The sequence below is a fragment of the Oryctolagus cuniculus genome, chromosome 2 (genome assembly GCF_051225735.1).
Source record: "Oryctolagus cuniculus isolate XC-2025 breed Fujian yellow rabbit chromosome 2, ASM5122573v1, whole genome shotgun sequence".
Taxonomy (NCBI): domain Eukaryota; kingdom Metazoa; phylum Chordata; class Mammalia; order Lagomorpha; family Leporidae; genus Oryctolagus; species Oryctolagus cuniculus.
Genome location: NC_142868.1, coordinates 52,259,036 through 52,278,125, shown reverse-complemented (window position 1 = coordinate 52,278,125; position 19,090 = coordinate 52,259,036). Strand labels below are relative to the sequence as shown.

Below are 19,090 nucleotides of genomic sequence, written 5' to 3'. Positions count from 1 at the left end.
TTACTCATAATATTTTTCACGAAGCTCTGTAACTGAGTTTGATGGTTCGTTCCTCGGTGCTTTACTTTTCTACTTATCTTATAGAAAGAAGCTGATAGTTACACAGGACCGGAAGGAAGTGAAGAGGCTGACATGAGGCGCAAAAATAACGAATCATTTAAGGTATGGACTAGGAACAATACAGATTTTCTCAGAGAAAATTACAAGCTGCAAATGGAAAATTTTTGCTTTGGTTTGGCACAGTTAAATCACTGTATTCTCTTTAATATTCCTTTCTTCTTTGTCTTTTACTTTTACCATTTTTAAAAATAGCATTTTCATCTCCTCTTTAAATCATATTTATGAAGAGCACTTAGATGAAACTGTGGCAGAAATACAAAAAACCAAGCCACAAGTAACCTTAAGAAGAAAATATGGTAATCTTAAAATGAAAGATACACAGTTGTTAGTTGCTGTAAAGATAAATTAAGTCCATATGTGATAGTCATTTAAATTTTTGCAATTATATTTCCATTCAAATGCACCTTTATTTATTTTCATTCAACAGATATTTACTGAACTTCTCAATTTCTAGGTGTTGAGCATACGTTTTATTTATTAACCACATAAACTTCCATTTTGGCAAAGAAAATATATTTAAAGATCTCAGGGAAAGATGTATTTTATCCTTTCTGATGAAGATATTTGATTGATTGTTTTTTCAGGCCCAAGCAAATGCACATGCTGCTATACTAAAAGAAAAAATGGAACGAAAAAGAAAGGAAGCATATGAGAGAGAAAAGAAAGTGTGGGAAGATCCTGTAAGATGTAGCTCATATTCTTAGTCCTGGTAGTATTAATGTTTTATGTCTGTAATTTTAAAATATATTTTATTATCTTTTTCTGTGTGTATCTCTGTTTAATGGTTGATCTATGGGGGAGTTATTTTGGGATTTGATTTAAGTAAGAATCTTATTTATTTTGTCTTTATAAAATTTTTACTTATTACCAAGTAGCTAAATTCCCAGCATCATTTTAAGACTGTATCTCCTTTTTGCCACTAGTTTATAATGCTGTATTTAAGATTTATTAAATTTGGGTTGTTTTTGTGAAAATTTTTATTTATTTTCATTTCATTTGAAAGGCAGAGAAACAGAAGACAGATGGAGAAAGATTTTCCATCTGCTGATTCACTCGCTAAATACTTGCAACAGTCAGGGCTGGACCAGGTCAAAGCCAGGAACCTAAAAGTCAATCTCCCACATGGGTGGCAGGGACCTAAGTAGTCCTGGCTTCTTTTTGAGTGATAGGCAGATGTTCCAAAGGAGAGCAGAATTTGCTGCAGGGGCTTGAAACTTGAGCATAGTATCACAAGTTTTGGGATTGGAGCTTCAAACCATGAATTTGTTTCTGCTACCTAAATACCTTTAGCTATCCTGAGTCCTATTCTTTTGGAAAACTCCTCCTTGCTTTTGTGGTCCTACTGATCTCTTTTCTTTCCTTTTCCTTTCTTACTTTAAATTTTCTTTATTCCTTTTTTTTAAATCAAATCAGTATGTTTATTTCAATTAGCATAATGTCCTCCAGGTCTTTCTATGTTGTGGCAAGTGGCAGGATCTCCTTTTTAAAAACAAAACAAAACAAAACAAAAGTAAAAAAACAAAACAAAACAAAAAACCACAGTGTTTTCACATTCTTTATTAGTACACAGATTTGAATGTTTGAATATTTGAATTTTTTTTAAGATTTATTTATTTATTTGGAAGAGTTACAGAGAGGCAGAGGCAGAGAGAGAGAGGTCTTCCATTTGGTTCACTCCAAATGGCCACAATGACTGGAGCTGGGCCAATCTGAAGCCAAGAGGCAGGAGCTTCCCAGTGTCTTCACACAGGTGCAGGGACCCAAGCAGTTGGGCCATCTTTGACTGCTTTCCCAGCCCATACTAGAAAGCTGGATTAGAAGTGAGGCAGCCAGGTCTCAAACCAGCACCCATATGGGATGCTGGCACTGTAGACTGAGGCTTTAATCCACTGTGCCGCAGCACCAGCCCCTCTTTTTTTCTTTAAAAAAGGACTGAATAATATACAGATATGATGTATGTAAACATACACACACACACACAATGGCTGGAGTCAAAGCGAAGAGCCAGAAAGCAATCCGGGTCTGCCATCTGGATGGCAGGAACCCAATTACATTGACCCATCACTGCTGCCTTCCAGGTACCCACATATTAGGTAGCTGAATCAGAAGCCAGAGCTGGGAATCAAACCCAGCTACTCTAACATGGGATGTGAGTGTCATAACCACTAGACTAAATTCCTGTTCATCTTATTATTATTGTGTTGCTATCTATTTTTCCCTTATGCTAGTACTTATGAAGTACTACAGTGTTAGCTTCACATACATTTACAGTTGTCATGTCCTCTTGAAGAGTTGACCTCTTTATCATTAAATAATGACCTTGTTTGTCTCTGTTGACAGTTTTTGACTTGAAATCTATTTTGTCTTATGTAAATACCAATCTTGCTCTCTTTTGGCTACTATTTGCAGATAATCTTCTTTTATCCCTTCATTTTCAGCCTGTAAATGTTCATAAAGCTAAGATATATCTCTTGTATGAGCCTATAGTTGGATCTGTATTTTCACCCATTACTATAAAGATACAGATCCTCTGTATCTTTAAATTGGAGAGTTTAATCCATTTATATTCAAGCTTATTGATAGGTAAGGATTTATTGGTACCATTTTGTTAATGTTTTATTTTTTGGTTTTCAGAGTTTTTTTTTTGTAGATTTTTTTTTCTTTATTTTTTGCTGTTTACTTTTGTGGTTTGGTGATTTTATGTAGTGCTAAGCTTTGATGTTTTTCTCTTTTTCATTCATGTGTCTGCTATAGTTTTTTGCTCACTTGTTACCATGAGATGTATATAAAAATTATTATTGACTATTTTAAGCTTGATAACAACTTAACTTCTTTTGCATACAAATACTCAAGACTTTACCCTCTCCATCCACAATTTACATTTTTGTTGCTACAATTTGCAAACTTTTCTCTAATGTTTTTCTTAACAACTTACTGTAGTTACAGTTTTTTTAAAAATTATTTTTGACTTTTTAACCTTAATAATAGAGATTTGACATTCATGGGGTATTCTTTTTTTTAAGACTTATTTATTTATTTGAAAGCGTTACACAGAGAGGAGAGGCAAAAAGAGAGAGAGAGAGAGAGAGGTCTTCCATCTAATGGTTCACTCTCCAGTTGGCCTCAATGGCCAGAGCTGCACCGATCCGAAGCCAGGAGCCAGGAGCTTCCTCTGGGTCTCCCACGTGCGTGCAGGGCCCAACGTCTTGGGCCATATTGTACTGCTTTCCCAGGCCATAGCAGTGAGTTGGATTGGAAGTGGAGCAGCCGAGACTAGAACTAGCGCCCATATGGGATGCTGGCGCTTCAGGCAAGGGCATTAACCCACTGCGCCACAGCGTCGACCTCATGGGGTATTCTAAATTTGATGTATATTTACCTGTACTAGTGAGTTTTATATTTTTATGTTTTCATTAATTATCATCCTTTCATTTTCAATTCAAGGATTCCCTTAAGTATTTCTTATAAGTTAAGTCTGGTGGTGATAAATTCTTTGAACTTTTGCTTATTTGGAAAAGACTATTTCTCCTTCAGTTGCTCAGTATAGTATTTTGGACTTTTTTGTGGTTGTCTCTCTCCCTATCCCCCACCCCTCACCCTCAGCACTTTGAGCATATCATCCCATTCTCTCTCTTGACTTACAAGGTTTCTACTGAGAAATCCACTGATAGTCTAATAGAGACTTTTTTAAGATTTATTTTATTTTATTTGAAAGGTTGAGGTACAGAGAAAGAGGGAGGGAGGGAGGGAAAGAGAGAGAGAGAGATTGAGATTGAGATTGAGATTGAGATCTTCCAACTGCTGGTTCATTCCCCAAATGACTGCAAATGACTGTAACAGCCAAGGCTGTGCCAGGCTGAAGCCCCAAGCTTCATCCGCACCTACCACCTGAGTGCAGGAGCCTAAGAACTTGGGCTGTCCTCTGCTGCCTTCCCAGGTGCATTAGCAGAGAGCTGGATTGGAAATGGAACAACTGAGACTTGATCCAGTGCCCACATAGGATGCTGGTGTTGCAGGCAGCAGCTTTACCTGCTGTGCCACAATGCTGCCCACCATTGATTTCATCTTATGTCACTTGACACTTTTACCTGCTGCTTTTTAAATTCTCTCTTTCACTTTTGATATTTTATCATTTTTTATTATTTATTTGAAAGGCAGAGTTACAGAGAGACAGAGGCAGAGAAAGAGGGAGAGAGGTCTTCCAACTGCTGATTCACTCCCCAGATGGCTGCAATGGCTGGAGCTGTGCCAACCCTGAAGCCAGGATTCCAGGAGCTTCTTCTGGGTTTCCCATGTGGATGCAGGGGCCCAAGCACTTGGGCCATCTTCTGCTTTCCCAGGCGAAAGCAGAGAGCTGGATTGGAAGAGGAGCAGCCAGGACATGAACCGGCACCCATATGGGGCGCCTGTGCTGCAGGCGGAGGATTAACCTATTCCGCATGGCACCGGCCCCATTCAGCAGTTATTTCATCACAGAAGCCTTCTGTGCCTCTCTCTTCAGCTCCCAGAATGCAGATACTTGTCCACTTACAAAACTTCACAAGTCCCATACACGTTCTTCACTCTTTTACATTCTTTTATTTTCTCCCTCTGGATTATTTCAAAAGACCCATGTTCAGGTTCACAAATTCTTTGCTCTATTTGATCTAGTCTATTATTTAAGTCATCAATTGTATTTTTTATTTCATCCATTGAATTCTTCAACCCCAAATTTCTAGTTTTTGGTTTTTAATTTTTATTTTTTACATAGAAACCTTATATTTAAGGTATATAAACTTCATGCATTTCATATATACAAATTTAGGAACATAGTGATTCTTTTTTTTTTTTTTTTTTTTGGACAGGCAGAGTGACAGTGAGAGAGAGAGAGAGACAGAGAGAAAGGTCTTCCTTTGCCATTGGTTCACCCTCCAATGGCCGCCGCGGCCAGTGCACTGCGCTGATCCGAAGCCAGGAGCTTCCTGGTCTCCCATGGGGTGCAGGGCCCAAGCACTTGGGCCATCCTCCACTGCACTCCCTGGCCACAGCAGAGAGCTGGCCTGGAAGAGGGGCAACTGGGACAGAATCCGGCGCCCCAACCGTGACTAGATCCTGGTGTGCCGGTGCTGCAAGGCGGAGGATTAGCCTATTGAGCCGCGGCGCTGGCCAGAACGTAGTGATTCTACTACCCTACACTCCCTCCTGCTAGTACTCCCATGATTCCTTTTTTTCCTTCTCCTATTCCCATTCTTAATTTTTACAAAGAAATATTTGTTTACTTTATACTCATGAGATTAACTCTACACCAAGTAAAGAGTTCAACAAATAATATAAAGAAGAAGAAAACAAAACACTGTTCCTCAACAGAGACAAGGGCTGTAAACAGTCATCAAATCTCAAAATGTCAATTTCACTTCAATACATTACATTTTACGTACTCTATTACTTACCACAGATCAGGGAAGACACGCGGTATTTGTCTTTTGGGAACTGGCTTATTTCACTAAGTATAATGGTTTACAGTTGCATTCATTTTGTTGCAAATGACAGGATGTCATTTGTTTGTTTTCATTTCTATTTTTGTGGAATAGTCCAGCACTAGATGCCTCTAGTCAGCCATCTTGCTGAAGTTTTCCTCTTCCTTCCTTTCCTTTTTTTTTTCCTTCCTCCTTTCTTCCCTCCCTGCTTTCTTACAGACTTAGTTTCTGTTGCTTTCAACTAAGGAACCTTATCTGATTTACCATATGTATTATACAACATGGTACCTGGTAAATTGTATCACAAATAAATAAACAAACTGAGAATTCTGTGGTTTATATTATCATAGAGCTATACACAGAGAAGTGTTTGGTAAACACTTGTTTATTGAATATATCCTGCTTTAGTGAGTGTATATTAAGCTACAAATCAGAATACCTAGTTTTTAGTCTCAGCTGTCTCTCTTGGGGGACTGGCTTAATGTTTGCCTTTATCTTCGTCTCTCCTAGATGAAAGATTTGCTCTCTAATATAGATCTCTATTATAATTTAGCCTGGATTTTAGTCCTGGTTCTGCTCCTGGTTCCAGCTTCCTTCTAATGCATACTCTGTGGGGAGCAGGTGATGGCTCAAGTAGGAGAGCTGGATTGAGTTCCTGACTCCTAGCTTTGGGCACAGTCCCACCTGTTGCAGATGTCAAAATATGAATTCAGGCCATTTACTAAGATTTCCCTAACATACATTAAATCCTTACTAATAACTCAGCAGATAGAGATAGCATAGTATTTGTATTGATCTCTGCTTTAAGGATATGTAAACTGATAGCTTATGTGTTTATAGATCTGGCCTCATTAGTCAATGAAATTTTCAGTTTTGTCATTTGGTGGCACTCCTGGTAAATTTTTTAATACTTAATCGACACATGAATAGAGACAGTGTTAGTAAAAACTTTTTTTGGAGATATAAGGAATATGGAAAAGTCTTAAGTTTATATAAAGCGTGGTAGAAGATGGCTAAAGCATTTTTTTAACCTGACATAAAATTTTCAGTGTTTAATTCTTGTTGCAAATTTTTACATTTAATACTGATTGACTTTTGAAACACTGTACTTAGAATCGAATATATATTCTAGACTCTGCTAAGCAATCAATTTTTAATTTGATTTTTTTGTTTTAATTTTTGTTTTTGTCTTATATGATTGTTTCCCTCGTTCAGTTAATTTTTGTGGTGTTTTGTCATATTTGATCAACTTTCTGAAGTAAGGGCTTGGTGTACTATTTTCTCTTTTTATACCGTACATTATCATCTTCTTTCTGAATATCTGGTTACCAATTGGATAGTCTTAAAGTTCTGGTTATAAATAATATATCTGTGATGTTCACAGCAAAGGCCCAAGTTCTTTTTTTTTTTTTTGGTCCAAGTTCTATACTAATAAATTAATGATGTGTCTGACTATGGCAGTAATAATATTGCTGCATCTTGTTAATTACCCTTAACCATCTTTAAATTTTCAGTGTATTAGGTGATTATAAGGGTTAGAAGGATGAACTGTTTGTTCATTAGTTTAGATATCATGTCTGAATTTCTTTGCATGTTTGTTAATTCAGATTCTTCTGATCTGTTTACTTTAGTTGAACCAAGGGAAAGACTAATGTAGATTTAATGATAGAAGGTAAGCATTTGCTGAAGGCTCCTGAAGATCATTATTAAAAAGGGGTCCTTAAAGTTGTTATACACAGTAGACCAGATATTTTGGATGAAGTGCTATATAATACTCATTAGTTTTTTATATATATATGTGTGTGTGTGTGTGTGTGTGTATATATATATATATATATATATATATATATGCGGTGGTATTTCAAAAATTTCATGGAAGGGCTGGTGTTGTGTCATGCTGGGTTAAGCTCCCACTTGGGATACCTGTATCCCATATTGGAATGCATGGTATAGAGTTCTACCTCCTGTTTTGCTTCTGATCCAGCTTCCTGATAATGTGCACCCTGGGAGGCAGCAGGTAATGGCTGAAGTTATTGAGTCTCTGTCACTTATGTGGGAGACCCCAGCTGAGGTTCCTAGCTCCTGGCTTTGGCCTGACCCAACCCTGGCTGTTCAGCCTTTGGGAAGAGAATTTGCAGATGGAAAATCTCTCTGTCTCTACCTGGCCTCATCCCCCACATACATCACTCTACCTTTCAAATAAATAAATAAACAAAATTTTTACAAGTTCATGGAAAATGGAATTAAAATAAAATTATTTTGATACAAAAATTTTTGAAATCTAGGCATAGTTATGATATGCATTGTTTATATGTTATATTGTTTATATGGATTGTTTATGGCAGTCAGACAGCTTTTAATAAAATATATTTTAAAAAATTTTTAAGATCTATTTGTTCTTTTTGAAAGGCAGAATTAGAGAAAGAGAAGGAGATCGAGATATTCTGTCTGCTGTTTCACTCCTCTAAATGGCCGCAATGGCTGGAGCTGGGCTGATCTGAAGCCAGAAGCCAGGAGCTTCTTCCGGGTCTCCCACATGGGTGCAGGGGCCCAAGTGCTTGGGTTGTCCTCTGTTGCTTTCCAAGTCACATTAGCGGGGAGTTGGATCAGAAGTGGAGCAGCTGAGGCTCAAAATGGTGCCCATATGGGATGTCAGCGCCACAGGCAGCAGCTTTACTGCTATGCCACAGCACTGGCCCCTGAAGAGAATTTAATAGAGACCATTTCTATCTTTGTGTGGTCACTACTTGTACTGAATTTATCTTTAACTTCATATTTTGTCTAACTTATAGCATCTTACTGTCTTTGTTACTTGCACTTAATATCAACATAGAAATATTTCTGTTCAATATATTTTAGTTAAGAATATAAGGTCAAGATAAAGTATTTTCAATTCCCTTATATTTAATTTTGCTATTATTTAACTGAGGATAAATCCTATTAAGTATTTCCTATACCTATTTAAATTTTTTCTTAGGCCATATGTCTTCAGTTTCAGAGTTGTGCCAGTGCCATGTATAAATTTTATAAGAATCACATTTGCATGTGGATAAGAACAATTTCAAAAAGTATGGATAAATGAATTATAATTAGTTGGACCCGTGGGTGTATGTAATTGTCTGCCCAATATCTTTAGAAATGACTTTTAATGTAATTTATGAGTATGAATGAAATTGAATTTTAAGTTGAGTAGGGAACTTGGTGCCATTCTTATTTCAGTGAAATTGGCTAAATCTGTATTCTCTCTTCTGTTTAATTACTCATACAACAAAATTACTTCCTTGATCATATTTTGAAATCTTGTTTTCTTTAAATTTATCATGTAAAAAATTTGACTTTCAGTCTTATGTTTCTTGTCAAATTCTGTGTTCTTATACTATGTAATGCACAAATTTTAAATCCTGATCATGAACAGTTAAGAAGTTTGTTTTTATTCTGCATTCTAAAGATCAGAAATTTGCTTCCTGCAATTTAATTCATTGTTGAGGATTAAAACTAGACTTTCAGTTTTAAACAGAAAACCTTGTTTAATAGAAACCAAGTAAATGTTTGTTATTGGATGTTTAGGTTAAATACATCATTTAAGAGAGACAAAAAATAAATATTTACTATTCATTTATTAGGTACACAACTGTGTACTTTACATAAATTGTCTCATTTAATTCCCACAGCAAGGAGACAGTAAGTACAACTTTCCCATTTTAGAATGAAATAATATAAGATTCAGAGAGAATAAGAAACAATTGAAAAATCACAAGACAAGTAAGCGAGCTTTGGGATTTGAGTGTTGAACAGTCCTACTTCAACTCTAAGGCCTTCTTGAACAATGAATGGATGTTCCAACAGTAGTTAGTCTATGAAGGCTGTCTCACTAGTCCCCCTTCCTGGCTTTCCTCACTTAGTTCTTTCTCTGATTTTATTTTGTTTTGTTTTTCTTCAATCAGTATACATCTTTTTATTTTTATTTCTCTGCGGCATACTGATTGGTTTATGTGTTCCCTTTCTCTTCTACTTCATAATCGTTTGAGAGAAAACCTGTGTTATACTTATTTTGGATTTTTGTTATCTAGAACTCTGCTTAATGTTTAATAGGTACTTAATATACCTTGTAATTTGTTGATAATTTTTGTCAAATATTGTGGATTTGTTGCCTCATAAAAGCCACATAGTATGTATTGAAATAGCAAAACATTTCTTTAAGTGAATTAATATAATACAGTTGATAAATATATTTGGCAGCAAACTGAAATGAAAGTGAAAGAATTTGCACTTCTCAATAAATTATTTTCTTTCAAAATAATCACCTAGGGAAATAGATGTTTGTTTTCCAAGTATGTTCTATGTTTAGAACAACTTTGGAGCTTCTTTTTATTTCCTCAGAATTTATAAAACCTTTTTTGAATATATACTCTGATAATAAAAAATCATAAAAAGAGTTTTTACAATCTTTCAACATATTCTTTTTTTAATTAATTAATTTATTTATTTGACAGGCAGAATTAGACAGAGAGAGAGAGAGACAAAGGTCTTCTTTTTTCCGTTGGTTCACCCCCCCAAGTGGCCACTATGGCCGGCATGTTGCAGCCGGCACGCTGAGCTTATCCGAAGCCAGGAGCCAGGTGCTTCCTCCTGGTCTCCCATGCGAGTGCAGGGCCCAAGGGCCTGGGCCATCCTCCACTGCACTCCCGGGCTACAGCAGAGAGCTGGACTGGAAGAGGAGCAACCGAGACAAAATCCGGCGCCCCGACCGGTACTAGAACCCAGAGTGCCAGTGCCGCAGGCGGAGGATTAGCCTACTGAGCCACGGCGCTGGCCTTAACATATTCTTTCAATGTATAATACTTGGCTAGATATTTTAAAGTGTTATTTACAGACATATCCTAAACATGAGTAGACTTTTCCAGTTATACTGAACTATGGATTTAAAACAGTGTCTCCATCTTTTTTTTTTTTAACAAAGTAGATAATGGTGTAAACTGGAAGTCTGAAAGCTGAAATATTTTAAATGTATTACTAATTTATTTTTAGGGGATACTTGGTAAATATTGTATTTGAAATGTATACTCCCTAGAAGGTCTTATTTACTGGTTTGAGAAATAGTAGAGAAGTGGAAGTAGACTTCCTTCCATTTACTATTAGCTTACCTGTAAATGTCATTTTCTCATTTACTTATTAAAGGTTCAGAATGTTCATATTGTTTACAATTTAACTGGCAGGATAAAAATGAACATATACACAAATGTAACATTTTCAGTGAAGGAAATCTTATTACCTATAGATGTCACTTCTTCTAGCTTTATTATCTTGACATTTTTATAACAAGTGGTCTTGTAATTGGGTGACTGCTGTTCAAATTTTAAAGAGATTTATGCCAAAACTTGCAGAAATTGCAGAAGCATTTGTTTTTGAGGTATAAGATTAATAAATAAGATAATCTTTTTCTTCCTACCAAATGTTGTAATCGATTAAAGTGAGAAGACCAATAATTATAGGATCATTTTATGACACATGGATTAAGGCCATAGAAACAAGTTATTTAGGATTACATGACACATGATTATGTTTACATCTGAAGCCAGAGAATAGAGGGTTTCTCTCTATTCATTGCTGTATCTGCAGCATCTAGTGTGATGACTTGCTCAGTAAATAATTACACAGTGAGAAAACTGCTGTGGATAAATTTGATCTTATAGATGTCGTTTTATTTATTTGTACAAATATAAACTATCTGATATATTTAATTAACTTTTTTATTTTTATAGTTGGTGGCTAAAGGAGTAAAGAGTTCTGATGTTTCCCCAGCTTTGGGACAGCATGAAACAGGTGGTTCTCCATCAAAGCAACAGATGAGATCTGCTATTTCTATGACTTCAGCTTTAAAAGAAGTGGGTATGGTAAGTTTCCTAAAGCAGCCTCACTATTCATAGGTTTTATATCTGGGATCACTTGGTAGATAAAAATACATTAAAATTACTTTTAATTTAAAAGAATAGTGAACAAATAAAGAGATATATGGAAATATACTAAAAATAATGCAGAAAAACATTTTTATACCCCAACCCTCTTGAATAATAACTTTTTTTTTTTTTTTGAATCCTGGTATTTTTTATTTTTTTAATTTTTTAATTTTTTTTTATCTTTTATTTAATGAATATAAATTTCCAAAGTACGACTCATGGGTTACAATGGCTTCCCCCCCCATACCGTCCCTCCCACCCACAACCCTCCCCTTTCCCACTCCCTCTCCCCTTCCATTCACATCAAGATTCATTTTCAATTATCTTAATATACAGAAGATCAGCTTAGTATACCTTAAGTAAGGATTTCAACAGTTTGCTCCCACACAGAAACATAAAGTGAAAAATAATAGCTGATTTTTTTTAAATGATGGTGAAATCAGATCAGACCTATTGTCATGTTTAATCCCAGTGAGAGTCAAGTTGGGAATTGATAATTTCTTTTTTTTTTTTTTTTTTTACAGAAGAGCAGTTTAGTGTACATTAAGTAAATATTTCAATCGTTTGCACCCCCATAGAAACACAAAGTGAAATATACTGTTTGAGTACTCGTTATAGCATTCAGCCTCAGTGTACAGCACATTAAGGACAGAGATCCTACATGAGGAGTAAGTGCACAGTGACTCCTGATGTTGACTTAACCAATTGACACTCCTGTCTATGGCATCAGTAATCTCCCTATGCTCCAGTCATGAGTTTCCAAGGCTATGGAAGCCCCTTGAGTTCTCCGACTCTTATCTTGTTTAGACACGGTCATAGTCAAAGTGGAGGTTCTCTCCTCCCTTCAGAGAAAGGTACCTCCTTCTTTGAAGACCTGTTCTTTCCACCGGGATCTCACTCACAGAGATCTTTTTGCCAGAGTGTCTTGGCTTTCCATGCCTGAAATACTCTCATGGGCTTTTCAGCCAGATCCGAGTGCCTTTAGGGCTGATTCTGAGGCCAGAGTGCTATTTAGGACATCCGCCATTCTATGAGTCTGCTGAGTATCTCACTTCCCATGTTGGATCATTGAGTAATAACTTTTTAAAACATAATGTCTCAGCAGCTGGCATTGTGGTGCAACAGGTTAAGCTGCAGCTTGCAATGCCGGCATCTCACAGCCAAACACCGATTCAAGTCCTAGCTGCTTTACTTCCCATCTGGCTCCCAGCTAATGCTCCTGGGAAAGCAGCAGATAATGACCCATGTACTTGGGCTGCTGCCACCTAGAAGGAAACCCAAGTGGAGTTCCTGACTCCTGATTTCAGCCTGGCCTAGCCCTAACCACTCAGCCATTTGGGGAGTGAACTAATGGATGGAAGATATCTGTGTCTGTGTGTGTGTGTCTTCATCACTCTGTCACTCTGCCTTTTAAATAAATAAGTAAATAAGTCATTTTTAAAAAAATGTTTCTTTGATACTTAGAGTAACTATAGGAATTAAGTTTACATTTATTCAAACCAGGTTGATATTTATTTGAAATTTTGGCAAAATAGGTTTACATTTATGTGCAATTTTGTGACCCCAAGTGTTAGAGGACTCCTGGGAATTACACTGAATTCTTCAATTATTTCCTTTACCTTCTATGAATGAATTGCTGTCATCCTACACAGAGAACAAAACAAAGAGACCCTGACCATTAAAAAGTTTAAACTTTTAGAAGAATGTGACAGGTATCTAAAGTGTGAAGACTCTGTCCTGGGGTCAAGAGAAAATGATCAGAATGTGGAGCTTCTGCCTAGAATCCAACAGACAAAGGGAAAAAAGTCTGTTAATTAATATAATACTTTAATCCCATTTTCTGCTTTCCTGGTAATCGATGTCTGTGTCTTTTATTTGTTGAGTTTTGTTAAATTTTGGCAGATAACAGAGGATATTAGTACATTAATCTTTTGCAGCTTTTGTGTTTATCTTGGACATAAAACAGTCGGAAAATTTAATTTTCTTGAGCACCCTCAAGAACTTCGTATAAGAAATTATTGTTCTGCAAGTAGGTTTAGTCTTTTTCTTTCTGGTAGTGACTTTGCATGTACTAAGTTGTTCACTTCAACTTTAGATAAGGTGGTGGTTCCCTTCCTGGTACCCAGTCTCACATCTCAAGTAGCTGTTCATCTTTCTGGTTGTAGTGACTGCTAATTCCTGACTACTTTACTGGGTAAAATGTTCTTTGTCTCATTTAAATGTATTACATTAAAACTGACCACTATACTCTTTTATATTTTTTCAAACATTACAAAATTTGAGGTAATTCATGTAATTCAATTTTTTTCTTTCTATGTTATGTTGGTAGACACTGCTTACTTAAAGTTTTGAGAACTTCTCATGTTGAGTTTTCTAGATACCTCTGCTTCCATAACTACTAATTTCATCATATATTTTAAAATTCTAGGTGGTCTAGGTTATTTTGATTATACTAATCAGAAGGCAAATTTTATATTGTTTGTAGTACAAATGACTCATTCTTGCTGCCCTCTTTGCTTAGGGAAGAAAGCCAATTCTCAATTGTATTTAGAAATATGATTTAACAAAAATAAATGTACATGAAGCATAAAGATAATTTCAAACTAACATAGCCTATCTTGAATTATTTTATCCATCAAAATTTTCCCTAACTCTAATTAAGAGAATATATGAACTGATTTTCTTTCTATTTCTACTGTTGACTTGAAATTGCAAAAAATCATATGCCAGGAATGAGCATGTGACTTAGTGGTTTAGCTGCCCACCTTGGGATGCCCACATCCCTTATCAGTGTGCTGGGATCAAGTCCTACTTCTGCTTCTGGTTCCAGCTATTACACGCACGGGGAGACAGCAAATGATTGTTCAAGTACTTGGATCTCTGCTACCCATGTGCAAGACCCCAGATTGAGTTCCCCATATGTGACTTTATCCTGACTCAACTGTTGGTGTTGCTGGCATTTGGGGAGTGAACAAGTAGATGGGCAATCTCCCTCTCTCTCTCTCTTTCTCTTTCTCCTTCTCTTTCTCTCTCCCCACTGCCCCACCTCTCTTTCTTTGTTTCTCTTTCTCTCTCCTCTCTGTATCTGCCTTTCAAATAAATAAAAAAAAATTTAAATTTAGGTGCCAAAAAGTATATAATTAAATATTTAACAGTAATCCAAAAATAGGACAAATAATTGAGAATTGGCTCTTCTACCATATTAAGTCATTAGTTGAAAATATTTAAATATTATCATTGCTGATAATGAAGAAATCTTGTGTTAACATTTTATAGGAATTAAAATTCACAAGGAGCAATTTAATGAAAAGCAAAAAATAACAAAAATATTAGATTATTTAGGGTGAATTTTAAAATAATATTTTTTAACTCTGTAACTATCTGTGTTTAAAGGACAGAAGTTTAATTGATATAGAGGAAACCTCAGAAGAAATTCAAAAGACCAACAATGCTATTTCAGTAAGCACAATTTTCCAAATTTCTCTGTCAGTCATTTTACTTAATCCTATCCATATTAAAATATACCATTATAACTGTTTCAGAGTAAGCGAGAAATATTACGAAGATTAAATGAAAATCTTAAAGCTCACGAAGATGAAAAAGGAACACAGCCTGGCTCTGATATTTCTGAGATAATTCTTTATGAAAATGCCAAAGAGCATGAAAAAGAAAAACCGGTTTCATCTGATCGCAAGAAATGGGATGTAGGAGGTCAACTTGTGATTCCTCTGGATGAGTTAACACTGGATTCATCCTTCTCTGCAACTGAAAGTAAGTAGCAAAATCTTTCTACCCATGTTGCCATGGCATACATATGAACTTGGAAACGGGCCACTCTGAAAGGATAAACCCTTACAGGAACTGAGAGAGGCTGGGACATTTTACATGTTTTCCTCTTCGGGAATAGAAGTAACTTTCTCCCCTAGTGAAATGAGAAGACTGGAAAAAGCTATTCAACTCTGTCAGTAGCAAGGATTTTTATTACAAGAGTTTATAGTGTAGGAGAGGGAACTAATTTTAACCCTGTTAGTGAATCTGAAGGGGTTTAACTAATTAATAATGTTACATTAATCTTACTAGGAATAATTCTTGATGAGAACCAAAGTGGTAAACTTGAATAAACTCTTTAAAAGATCCCTTAAGCAGTTAGCAGGGGTACAGACTTATTTATTCAACAGTTATTTATTAAAAACCTATTGTATGCCACTAATTCCTAAGCAGTAGGGATATAGTAAGCATGAAGACAAAGTTCTTCATCTTAAGGAGCTTAGGGACAGATGTAAGGGAAGGCAAGTAAAGAGTCAATTGGGCCGGCGCCGCGGCTCACTAGGCTAATCCTCCGCCTAGCGGTGCCGGCACACCGGGTTCTAGTCCCGGTCGGGGCGCCGGATTCTGTCCCGGTTGCCCCTCTTCCAGGCCAGCCCTCTGCTATGGCCAGGGAGTGCAGTGGAGGATGGCCCAGGTGCTTGGGCCCTGCACCCCATGGGAGACCAGGAAAAGCACCTGGCTCCTGGCTCCTGCCATCGGATCAGCGCGGTGCGCCGGCCGCAGCGCGCCGGCCGTGGCGGCCATTGGAGGGTGAACCAACGGCAAAGGAAGACCTTTCTCTCTGTCTCTCTCTCTCTCACTATCCACTCTGCCTGTCAAAAAAATAAATAAATAAATAAAAAAAAAATAAAAAAAAAGAGTCAATTGGAGTTGATAATAATATGCTAGAAATAATAATAGTCTACTTTAAGAATATATATGAAGGCATCAATCAGTTTTGAGAGGGCCAAGAAAATGATTTCTGGAAAATGTGATATGCTGAGGAAAAAAGAAACAGCTAACCCAGAAACCAAGCAGATGGATTTAGGCAAAGAATTTTTTTTTTTAAAGATTTTTTTTTTCTTTTTTTTTGACAGGCAGAGTAGACAGTGAGAGAGAGAGACAGAGAGAAAGCTCTTCCTTTGCTGTTGGTTCACCCTCCAATGGCCGCCGTGGCCGGCGCGCTGCAGCTGGCGCACCACGCTGATCCAAAGCCAGGAGCCAGGTGATTCTCCTGGTCTCCCATGGGGTGCAGGACCCAAGTACTTGGGCCATCCTCCACTGCACTCCCTGGCCACAGCAGAGAGCTGGCCTGGAAGAGGGGCAACTGGGACAGAATCCGGTGCCTCGACTGGGACTAGAACCTGATGTGCCGGCACCGCAAGGCGGAGGATTAGCCTAGTGAGCCGCAGCGCTGACAAGATTTATTTATTTATTTGAAAGTCGGAGTTACACAGAGAAAGAAGGAGAGGCAGAGAGAGAGAAAGGTCTTCCATCCACTGGTTAACTCTGCAACTGGCCGCAACTGGCCGCAACGGCCAGTGCTGCGCTGATCCAAAGCCAGGAGCCAAGAGTTTCTTCTGGGTCTCCTACATGCGTGCGGGGCCCAAGTACTTGGGCCATCTTCTACTGCTTCTTCAGGCCATAGCAGAGAGCTGGATTGGAAATGGAGCAGCCAGAAATCGAACCGGTACCCATATGGGATGCCGGCACTATAGGTGGCAGTTTTACCTGCTATGCCACAGCACCAGCCCCTAGGCAAAGAATTGCCAAGGTACAAAGGTGAGAGATCACATGAACTCAGGGAGAAACCATCCAGCATGGATGACTAATGCTCAGAATTCAAGACAAAGAATGGCAAGCAAGAAGCGTTGAAAGGGAAGCAGAGGCAGATTACGAAGGGTCCTATACACTGGCTCTAATAACCAGTCTAGACTTCCTCTGACTGCAGAGGGTAGTCTTCAGAACAGGAATCTGCTAGTAACCAGATACTAAATATTTTAGACTTGCTGTCCTTACAATATCTGCTGCAGTTTCTCAACTCTGACAGCTGTAGCACAAAAACAGTAGTGTGTATAAACATGACTGTATTTCAATAAAACTTTATTTATGGACACTGAAACTTGATTTTCATATAATTTTCTTTGTATCTTCTGTTTCTTTTCTCAGACTTTTGATTTTTCCATTATTTTTATTGTTATCAAGACTGCCCATCATTGCTTCCTAAGGCATTTTTGTAATAGCTCTTTTAAAATCTTTGTCACTTAATTCTTTTTTTATAGAAAACTTTTATTTAATAAATATAAATTTCAAAATTTACAACTTTTGGATTATAGCAGCTTTTCGCCCCCATAACCTACAAACCCACAAACCATCCCATCTCCTACTCCCTCTCCCATCCCATTCTTCATTAAGATTTATATTTAATTATCTTTATATACAGAAGATCAACTCTATACTAAGTAAAAATTTAACAGTTTGCACCCACACAGACACACAAAGTAAAGTACTGTTTGAAGACTAATTTTACCGTTAATTCTCATAGTGCAATACATTAAGGACAGAGGTCCTACGTGGGGAGCAAGTGCACAGTGATTCCTGTTGTTGATTTAACAATTGACATTCTTATTTATGACGTCAGTAATCACCTAAGGCTCTTGCCATGAGCTTCCAAGCTATGGAAGCCTCTTGAGTCACTTAATTCTAATATCTGTGTCACTGATGTTGTGTTATCCCATGAGAGTTAAGGTTTTCCTGCTTCTTGACTTAGGCTGAGTAATTTCTAGTTGTATTCTGAACATTTTATATATTACCTTGTGAGTATCTCGATCTTCTAATCATATTGAGAATGTTAATATTTTTGCTTTAGCAGGCAGTTTGGGTTATGCCATAAATTCCTATTTACCTTCTATGTGGTTCGTGATTCTAGTAACAGTTCATTTTTCCAAGCCTGTCAATACTATTTGGATCTACCCAGCATGGGCACCACTCCCTGACTAGTCTGGAACCTAAGTAGTAGTATAAATCTTTGATATGCTGAATAATATCAGACCCATGCATGTTCATAAGGAGGGTAAGCCCAAATAACAATAAATAGCTTTATGAAGTCACTTTGTTGAGCTTTATTGGCTTCACTATGCCCCTGGTGTTCTCTGGTTTCCTGTCCTTCTTCTCTTTGGTCATCTAGTCAGAAAGCTGAGGTTTTCATTACTTGGTTATGCTGATGTACTTAGAGCCATGTTGCCAGAAATTAGAGAAAAATAGTCCCGGGACATGGCTCCATCCTCATGATACTGCACCTGCACCAAACAGAAAGGAAGCTTCCTCTCTCCAGTCTTGTCTCCTTTATTATTTTGCTGCTCCCACCACCAGAGGATTGTATAAGGGTAAGAAAGTAGTTGATGGAGTAAAGAAAGAAAAGTACTGGGGGATTTTTCTGTTTATGCATTAGGAATTCCTTTCCCCACTCTTGAGGCTAAAATATGAGAGCATCTTCCAGGGCTCACTTGTTTGCAACCACCTCTGGGGTTCTGTCATTTTCAGTCATGACTGGGAAAATCCTGGGTGCTTCACCACTGGTTTGGTGTACCTTGAATTTTTTTCTTCTCTCACAATGTAATTGCTGTTTGCTTTTTAGAATTTTCAAATAGCTGCCTCATGCTTTCTGTCCTGATTTTATAGTTGAATTCAATAGGAGATACAGGTTAATGTGTGCTTATTCCATCTGATAATGAATCAGAACCCTGTCTC

At 37.3% G+C, this 19,090-nt stretch overlaps 1 protein-coding gene across 23 annotated transcripts in view; it reads left to right on the top strand.

The window, feature by feature from the left end:
• The window catches only part of NEK1 (NIMA related kinase 1), a 203,320-nt gene that overhangs the window by 111,329 nt on the left and 72,901 nt on the right, over window positions 1-19,090 (top strand). For 19 of the 23 annotated variants that reach the window (XR_011386262.2, XR_011386261.2, XR_016228912.1 and 16 more), the window contains 5 exons: window positions 85-162; window positions 705-800; window positions 11,339-11,470; window positions 14,927-14,992; window positions 15,076-15,304. Coding sequence is in view for 15 of the 23 variants with exons in the window: in XM_070068291.2 (XP_069924392.2) it covers window positions 85-162; window positions 705-800; window positions 11,339-11,470; window positions 14,927-14,992; window positions 15,076-15,304 (601 nt within the window). In the remaining 8 variants the exon portion in view is untranslated. Of the gene's footprint in view, window positions 1-84; window positions 163-704; window positions 830-11,338; window positions 11,471-13,628; window positions 13,728-14,926; window positions 14,993-15,075; window positions 15,305-19,090 lie in introns of all 23 variants that reach the window. The other 4 variants (XR_016228913.1, XR_011386263.2, XR_016228914.1 and 1 more) reach the window with 2 other exon arrangements.